Source organism: Morus notabilis, unplaced genomic scaffold, assembly GCF_000414095.1.
Source record: "Morus notabilis unplaced genomic scaffold, ASM41409v2 Scaffold717, whole genome shotgun sequence".
NCBI lineage: Eukaryota > Viridiplantae > Streptophyta > Magnoliopsida > Rosales > Moraceae > Morus > Morus notabilis.
In genome coordinates, this window is record NW_010363083.1 from 158,667 (window position 1) to 168,897 (window position 10,231).

The 10,231-nt window shown below is 30.4% G+C and overlaps 1 protein-coding gene across 1 annotated transcript; it reads left to right on the plus strand.

The window, feature by feature from the left end:
- The first annotated feature begins 1,575 nt into the window (after window positions 1-1,575).
- On the plus strand, window positions 1,576-4,800 carry LOC21398563 (peroxidase 25). The gene is made up of 4 exons (XM_010103576.2): window positions 1,576-1,838; window positions 2,650-2,829; window positions 3,378-3,540; window positions 4,379-4,800. Exons 1-4 carry the CDS (start codon window positions 1,638-1,640, stop codon window positions 4,798-4,800), a joined length of 966 nt encoding a protein of 321 aa, XP_010101878.1. The 5' UTR covers window positions 1,576-1,637.
- Window positions 4,801-10,231: the final 5,431 nt, after the last annotated feature.

A 10,231-nucleotide genomic window follows, 5' to 3' on the forward strand; every position in this document is an offset into this window, starting at 1 on the left:
TGTTTTTTTTTTTTTTTTTTTTTTTTTTTTTGTAGTTTCCCGCTTTAACTGACTTGGAAAAATTCCGTTTTAGGAACTTTTGTTATTTTCCTTACTTCTAATATTTCTATTCTTTTTCTAGCTGGTCATTTGGTCACATACCAAATATTTTAGTTTTTCATAACTAAAATATACCCGCTAAAATTTCTAACTTTTAACTAATATCTCACTATTCATAAGTGATATTTACGAATTTTCTTTGTAAAAATATTCGTATTATAACTTTACATTTTTCGGGAGATTTTACCCCGTACATAAAGTTTTTACATAACATTTTCTTGATTACATCAAAATTCTACTACTTACTATTCTGAAAAAAATTTCGGTCAAATACTGAACTGTCCGGATTAGTCCTAAATTTTTCCCGGTCATTATAGAAAAATAAAGAGCTCAGGTAGAAAAAGAAAAGCTCTTCCTGTGAAAGTTTGTCTTTTCCTTCTAGTAAATAAAAACCCTCCCTCTAAACCGTTACTTTCTCTTCTCCCTAAAACCTTCTCTTTGTTTGCTTTACTGTACAAATTATATATATATATAAAACAAATTAATATAACTCACCCACACACATACATATATACGTGTATATATATACACGTCAACATAAGACACATCCAGACCAATATATATATATATATATATATATAAATACATTAATTGCAATTATGTCCCCAGTTTTCTAAATATACATATATTTACCCTATTACATATTTATTTCCTACACCCTTATTTTTCTAAATATTTTGTGGTTTTTTCCTTATTTTCCGTTATCTAAAAACTAATTTGACCAGCAGGTAGAGTTATCAAACTACCCACATTGTCTTTAACTAGTAGGGAGTGTTACGTAATTTCCAACCGCCTACTTTAATTTACAGGAGCTATTGTTATACGTAACTGTTTGTCTAACTTTTCTTAGGGGAAGTGTCGTTTTATGCGACCGCTCGTTTTAATTATTTTATTTATGTTGATCTTTTAATTTTCTTTCAATCTATTTTAACTTTTCTTTTAATCTATTATTATCGCTTTCCGACCGCCTACTTTAATTTACAAGAGCTGTTGTTATACGTAACTGTTTGTCTAACTTTTCTTACGGGAAGTGTCGTTTTATGCGACTGCTCGTTTTAATTATTTTATTTATGTTGATCTTTTAATTTTCTTTCAATCTATTTTAACTTTTCTTCTAATCTATTATTATCGCTCTTAAATCACACTTTCAAATAATCATTAAGTGTACTCCTGTACAAAGCTAAAAAAAAATCATATGGATAAGAGAGAGAGCTCTCCACTCCATTATCTTTCCATTCGAAATACAATACATAAATTCACAGTGAAATCCAACTCCGAACTCCTTCAAAGAGGACAGACCACTAACCAGCAATATTTTTTGATCGGCCCCACACACTTCCACTAATAAAAGATTAATTAATTAAACGGCCTAGTATTCAATAAAACAAATCACAAATTGGTCTTGGGCTTGGCAAAGTTTATCTATAAATACCAACCAATATGTTGCATATATTGGTATCAAGGACTAAACTAAGAGAGTGAACGTACAAGAAAGTGATCAATTGGTGGGTTTTAGTTTTTCTTGTCTATATTGCAATATGGAAGCCATACAACTAGCTTTTCTTGTGATTCTAGCGATGGGTATGCCTGTAAACGGCCAACTAGAAACTGGGTTTTACTTTTTTTCGTGTCCAGACGTAGAGAACATAGTCAGGTCCACCGTTGCATCACACTTCAACAAAGATCCCTCCGTCGCGCCCGGCTTGCTTCGGCTTCATTTCCATGACTGCTTTGTTCAGGTTTCTTCTTCATAAACTCTTCTCTGATCATGTCCTCACTCAAATGTGTTTAATAAAAACACTTATTTGTGCACCCCAAAAACTTGATTAATACTGGGCATGTTTAGTACATCATATAAGCATTCCGTATTGTATTGTTTAATAATAATAAAATATTTAGTGATACTTATATATTATATAATTTAATACGAGATTTAAAATTAATACAATACGAAGTGTGATATTAATACCGAAAAAAATCTATACAGTAGACCATATTATACAATTTAACTTAAAATATCATATTAAAAACATATAACATATTTCACAAATATCAAAGTTCGGGTTGGGTTTTAGGACCGAAGTGTTTAATAATAATACGATGTTGGATTTATTTTTAAAAAAATTATATTTTGGCTGCTAAACTTTTTAAAAATTCTAAATTCACCCCTAAACGTTTTGAAAATTATGTTTTGACCGCTCAACTTTTTCAAAATTATATTTTTGCCTCTTATTTTATGAAAATTACAATTTGACCCTATTTTTCAAATTTTTTTGCAAAAAAACCCCTACGTAGCAACTCTACTTTCTCTTTTACTTCCTCTAAATGTTGGGCTCGAATTAGGTTATGATTAGGCCTAAGTTTTTTCTTTTTACAAACTAATACATAAATAGATTACAATGATAAAAGTAGTATAATGTTTAATAATACCATTAACCAAACACCGTATTATATAAAAATTATATACAATACAATACGATACGATATAATATAATACAATATAATGCAATATGACCCATCAAACATGCACTTATAAGTACTTTTATGCAGGGTTGTGATGGTTCAGTCTTGATTTCTGGATCTTCTTCCGAAAGGACTGCATTTGCTAACTTGGGACTAAGAGGATTTGAAGTGATTGATGATGCAAAAGAACAACTAGAGGCTTTGTGCCCTGGTGTTGTCTCTTGTGCTGATATACTTGCATTAGCTGCTCGTGACGCTGTTGACTTGGTAATATATATATATATATATATTCGATTATACTCTACTGTATATATTTTTTGATTATACTTGTATGAAATACTTCCAGTAAGGGCAGGATTAAAAAAAAGGTTAATTTTAATTCTGGCCCCTAAAAAATAGAGGTTATCTTATTTTGCCCCTTACATTTGAGAATGGCAAGAAACTAGTCCCTAAATTTTTCATGTATTAAAAGTTTGGTACTTCCGTTAATTGAACAACATTTTTTTAAACAATTTTAATCACACACGAGTCTGGTGACTAGTAGATAAAAAGAAAATGTAGGAGAGCTAGCGATGGTGATCTGGGGTTGCAAGAAAAAAAAAGGTAATATTTAGGGTTAGATTGAGAAAGAAAAAATTGTGCCTTTTAGATTATTTTACAAAACTTTTGAGTCTACTTGATTCGAGTTTATTGTAATACCTTTATCGAGCTGTCACATGATCCCCATACACTTAAAATTAACTTTCATTTCACATATAAAATTACATGATTAATGGATTTTGTTTAATGGAGGTGTTCTTGTTTGGTTATGGCAGAGCAACGGTCCAAGCTGGTCAGTGCCCACAGGTAGAAGAGATGGGAGGGTGTCTTTGGCATCCCAAGCCTCTAATTTGCCTTCTCCTCTTGATTCAGTAGCTGTTCAGATCCAAAAGTTTGCCGCTAAAGGCCTTGACCGTTATGATCTTGTAACGCTAGTTGGTATGACACCATGACTTTATTGTGCATGCACACTACAATTATATTTACTTTTAAAGGGAATATAACAACATAAAATAAGACTATAAAACTCCATAACTTAATGTGCATAGGCACTATTGTTATATTTGTGGAAATAAATAAAGTGAGTCCATATCAAATGTGGCACCTTTTGTTTTCTTCAGCACCCCATAATACTTGGTCAGCATTAATGTTTCTCGAGTGCTGCAACAATTTGAGTGTATATAACATTTTTTTTTAGAAAGTATGTATCAACAATTAATGTTAATTCTGAACTTGTTGTAGGTTACAGCAGTAGATAGGGTCCAAAAACTCTTAATATAAAGTGATAATTTTATTTATTATTTGGAAATAAAGTCGAGTCCATTGCCACAGAAGTCAACAACATTAGTGGTAGGGATTAATAGTACTGACTTTAAACAAAAAAAAAAAGTAATTAATTAACTTTTCGTTTAGTTTCATAAGAAACAAATTTAAATATTGGACAGAATACACAATAATTAGTTACACCTATCTGATGGTTAATTTTAGATTATCAATGATTAATTTAATGATTTATTACAGATTTATCAGTATCAACTAAAAATTAATCAATTTAAATTAATAAATTACCAGTTGGTAAATTAATAATAAACTGATTTATTACTGATTAGCTACCATAGAAAAATAGTCATTTTTGTAAAATAAAAAAAATAATTATTTATCTGAAATAAAATAAAAAGTTCGGTCATTTATTAAAAAAAAGGTGGCCAACAGCAGTTTGCCTGATTTTCCCAATTCATAACTTGGTTTCTTTATTTGTTTATTTATTTTTGTTTAGGGGCACATACCATAGGCCAAACCAGCTGCAGATTCTTAAGTTACCGTCTCTACAACTTCACATCGACCGGCAACTCCGACCCAACCATAAGCCCATCATTCCTTTCACAGCTCCAAACCAGTTGCCCCAAAAATGGCGATGGCTCACAAAGAATTGCTTTGGACAAAGACAGTCGGACCAATTTTGATGTCAGTTTTTTCAGGAACGTGCGTGATGGGAATGGAGTTTTGGAGTCAGATCAGAGGCTGTGGGGAGACCAAGAAACGCGCCGGATTGTCCAGAATTATGCGGGCATCATTAGGGGATTGTTGGGTTTTAGATTTTCTTATGAGTTTTCTAAAGTTATGGTTAAAATGGGTGCTATTGAGGTGAAAACTGGCTACCAAGGAGAGATTAGAAAAGTGTGTTCCAAAGTCAATTAATTAATTACATACATAATATTTTAATACATATTGAACCTGCAAGTTTTGCTGATAGCTGATAGGCGTGTTGCAAAGAAGAAAACAAAAAATGTTTACGTACTTATTGGACCGTGAAATTTGCTACTTGTGACATGGAATTGAATAAAAATAAACAGAAATTGCACTACTAATTTTAAAATAACTAATTCTCTACTTATTTCGATTTGCACTTAAAATGGGATTAGAGGTGGGAGGGGCACCGCGTTGCCCACCCCACTTCTAAGTCCGATTCGACTTGTAGTCGGGATGAACAATATTTTTCTATAATAAACCTAGTTTAAGGAATGTGCATGTGCCATGTAGTGTGTCATATGATAGAAAATTAATAAATTGTTGGGCAAATTATTTACACGGAGAGGTATTAAGACGAGTAAAGAAAGGTGTCAAAAGATGTTAAAATATATCTTAAGGCCCATTTTTTTTACCGATTCGAGTTTAGAATTTGAGTTTTGTTATAGTAAAAAGTTCTCAGAAACAGACACATTTAACTTTTTTACTACAGTAAAAAATGCTCACATAAAATCACATCTTAACTCAAATTAAAAACTCAAATCAGCGAATTAAATATGCCCTAAGTTTACTCCGCCAAATTTGAGTTTTCTAAAAACCAATTTCAGTTTTCGAAAAACCACGACAATTATGTGATTATAGGAATATTCAAAGGAGAAACAATCAGAAATTTTTTTATTATATTTGCTTAGAAAAAAAGAATGTGATCACAAGAAATTCTGTACATACATTCTACTAACATATATGGGAATTTGAGAAACAATGATTAAAAATGACGTATTTGAAAAGTTTACAATAAAAGGCTAGCAGAGAAAAATATATTAACGAGAAAATTTGAAAATACATGTTCTTTTCTTAAAAGAAAAAAAAAAAAGAATAAGCAAACGTACAGGCATGTATTCAACCTCCAAAGGAGGAAGTACAAAAGATGTGCGTGTGTGTGTATTTTGTTTTTTCTCTTTTTGAAATACACAAATTGTGCTTTGATTATATTGAACAACTTAATAATTTGCAAAAAGAAAACTTTAGACATATTTGAAAAAACTTAAGGCAGTACGGCAATTAATTAATAACATATTTATTGGCGTATATGTGAGAAAATAATATTTTGGAAGATTGCATAAAAAATTTTGAAGTAGGAACTATTAGAGAAAAATTATTTTAAAGGTAAAATTAGAAGAAAAAATTATTTGGACGAGAAATTATTAAAAACATTAGATCTCTATAAAAGAAAACCCAAAAAAAAAAAAAAAAAAAAAAAAAAAAAAAAAAAGCAAAATCTTGAACCCCTCATTATTTTAGTAATATATCTGAGGGGAAAGAAAAAATAAATTTGTCTGATGCCAGATGCGGCCCTAGCAAAAACACAGACGGACAGAGGGAAAAAAGAGAGAGAAGCTTTATTGGTCAGAAGCTGAGTGTATCGTTAGGCCTCTGGTTACCAAAGTTTATTTACAAGCTCATCATCTAATGCTCAGTTTACAATGGGATTCGTGTCATTCGCAAAGGAAGACGGTTGTCAGATCGAATCTAAAATAAGGATGGCATCATTGTTGGACTTGATGCGTTTTTTAACGCATTGGTCATCATCTCGACCTACCCTGTGGAGGTTGTGATCTGTGAGAAAAATAGAGTCGTCTTGTAGTGCACACGTTGGTTATCGCCTTCGTGTGTTTACCAGTCACTCATATTTCATTGATTTTGTGTTGATTTATTTTTGTTTTCCATTTGTAATAGCGGTATTGGCTCTTATCCAGATTAATTTAGGTTATTTTTTTGTCATCCGCAAGATATGTTTATTTGCGGTTTTTGTCTAATCTTTGTGGTATGAGTGTCTCGATATCAGTTGATCGAATTGTTTCCGTCAGCTGTAGAGAATCTATCAAAGATTCATTATGTGCTATTTTTCCTCGAGCTTCGCTCGACTTTATTGATGGAACCAGTTACCGTGTTTCCTAAGTAGAAGTTATGTATATAAATTGGTATTTGTAATGTTTTTTTTTAATATTTTGGAATATATCATCCCTTTCGAAAAAAGAACAAAGAAATTGATGAGATAATTAAAAACATGTTTCATTAAAACAAAAAACTCAAGCAAGCAAGTAAGCAAGTGCAAAATCTCAAACCCCTCATCGGCCTTTCTATATATAAAATAGAAGTAATTACATAAAATACCGATTAGTGAAGCGGTAATTTTAAGAATATCAACTATTACAGAATATTACAAAAATGTCAAATAAGGCATATATGTTAGCAGATATGCCCTTATAAGTTATTTTAGAGTATGTTCCATTTATGATTAAATTTTGTTTTATGTAACCTATTTGTTTTTTCTCAAAATGTTCACATATTTACTTTCTTTTTTTTAGCTATAATTGATTGTGTGTAATTATTATTTTTTATTATAGAATCAGGACGTTTTATTCCCCTCTTAGTTTGTTTTTTAAATGTAGTCGTTTTTTTTTTTTTTTGACGGACATGGTTGAGCTCTTCTTCCTCATCATTTGTAGTTTTTTTTGTACTGAATTTATTTTTCCTGCAAGTGGGTTTGATATTTGATTGTGGCCTGATCATCCAAAGTTTGGTTTCTTTGTTTTCCATCGAAGTTGGGAAACGTCAGGTTGTTGTCACACGCCCTTGTTCCACAGGTTTGAGGTTTTTTTTTTTTTCCCCTTCATTACTTTTTGTTGCAATTTTTTGGTTTTGCAATTTTGTTTGATTATCATGATTTGATAATTGTTTTATACTTGCTTGTCATGGTCAATTTATACTCACTTATCATGGTTTGGTAATTGTTTTAGTGTAATTATTTACTGTTTCTTTGCATATAGTTTTGGGCCTGATCATCAAAAGTTTGGTTTCTTTGTTTTCCATCGAAGTTGGGAAACGTCAGGTTGTCGTCACACGCCCTTGTTCCACAGGTTTGAGGTTTTTTTTTTTTTTTCCCCCTTCATTACTTTTTGTTGCAATTTTTTGGTTTTGCAATTTTGTTTGATTATCATGATTTGATAATTGTTTTATACTTGCTTGTCATGGTCAATTTATACTCACTTATCATGGTTTGGTAATTGTTTTAGTGTAATTATTTACTGTTTCTTTGCATATAGTTTTGGGCCTGATCATCAAAAGTTTGGTTTCTTTGTTTTCCATCGAAGTTGGGAAACGTCAGGTTGTCGTCCCACGCCCTTTTTCCACAGGTTTGAGGTTTTTTTTTTTTTCCCCTTCATTACTTTTTGTTGCAATTTTTTGGTTTTGCAATTTTGTTTGATTATCATGATTTGATAATTGTTTTATACTTGCTTGTCATGGTCAATTTATACTCACTTATCATGGTTTGGTAATTGTTTTAGTGTAATTATTTACTGTCTCTTTGCATATAGTTTTGTGCTGTTTTTTTTCCCTTCTTTATTACAATTTCTATTTTATTATGGTTTATTATGGTTTATTTTTTATTGGAATATTCATTCCGAGTCATTCAAATTTCATATTCATTCTTTTACGTATTTCTTAAATCACTGCATTCATGAAATAATTTCGCATGTCTTCACATTTTCCATGTATGTTGATTGTATGATGCTTGGTTTTTTTGTCAGCATGTTTCTTAATGATGTCACAATTAAATTAATGAAAAGAGTTTTTCTGTGTGTGTTCCTTTTTAGCGTATATTCTGTTTCATAATAATTTGTTATATATTCTTTTTTATAATGATTTCAACATTTAAAATAACGAAATGATCTATTTTCTATATTTTATATATTCTCATATTTCATATGTGATTGAATATTCGTGTTTATTTTCATAATGATGACTTGACAGATTTTGTATTCTTTTTTTGGCGCAATGGAGGCGGATAATAGTATCATATCCTTAGATATTGTGACTCAATCCTTTTTTTTTAATTATTTTGTAATTGATTTTCATTTGACTTATTTCTTTTGCAATTTGTATTTTTTCATTATGGTCGGGTCATTATGTTAGAGAAAATATTTTTTTTCCGTTCATAGTTTCTTGCAAGATTTTATGTTTCTTCTTTTTTAGAATTTTTCCTTCATTATCGCATGATCATATTTCTTTTTTATTGCATTATTTTTTGATGATTTTCCTTGAATGATATTACTTCTTGTTTTGCTTTTCATTTTCATTATAATCTAGTCATTATTTTAATAAAAATACTTATTCTATGAACATATTTTTTGGTTAGGTTTTATGCGTTTTCATTATTGAAATTTTTCTTTCATTATGTCTGATCATGTTTCATCTTTATCATAATTTTTTTTTGATAAATTTCTGTGAATGATATTACTTATTGCTTTGCTTTTCATTTTTATTATAGTCTGATAATTATTTCTATAAGAAAAATTTTTAGGGCTGGTTTTGGAGTAGATGGAATGGGTGCAGAGTTGCAAAGATTTTTTTGGGTAAAATAGAAGTCACCGTTTTTAAAAGATTTTGTGCTTTATTTTTATTTTTATTTTATTTAAGAAGCTTTCCTTTTGTTTAAGACGAAAAAAGAATAATTTCATTAAAGGATGATTTTGTTTAATATTGGGGTGTTGACTTTTGTTTTAAGTCACGTGTAAGGCATGCAAACTGATAGCTAAAACTGTATATATACATGTCAAATTTTTATTTGGAGCAGATGAATGAGATATTGAAAAGAGAAAAAGAAAGAGCTCAGAAACAAAAAGAAAGGCTCTTCCTGTGAAAGTTTGTCTTTTCCTTCTAGTAAATAAAAACTCTCCCTCTAAAACGTTACTTTCTCTTCTCCTTTAAACCCTCTCTTTGTTGGCTTTACTATACAAATTATATATACAAAACATATTAATATAACTCGTGACGAACCTTACTTTTAATTATCATTATTATATTCATACTTAGATCATTTCTTAATTTCTACTATTTTTAAACTATAAACTTCTAAAATTCAGGTTACTTTTTTTTTTTCCCTTTAATAGTGAAATAAATTCTAATATACTTTGTTGAAAACATTTTCAACTTCCTACACATGGTCATACATTTGACTTATCATTTGCATACCACTATCATTCACATGCCGTTAACATGATAGCACTTGTATACATCAACATACTTTGTGACTTGAGGTTGCTAAGCATAGCCTTATTGTCTCACATACTTTACTTCCATTACATAGTTAATTTACATCCATAAATACTATTTACTAGAACATTTGGCAATGTACTCAAATTACGTGGTGCATCCATTACCCACTTGCCCACATCCCACTACTTCATCTTTTTCTGCACGCCCAGTAAACAGGTTTTAGGGAGCCAGTGCCTTACCCGAGCTTCCTACAACATGAATAAACGGGATGAGCTTTCACTCAACAAGTAACAACAAACCCCAACAAGTGCAATCAGTAATG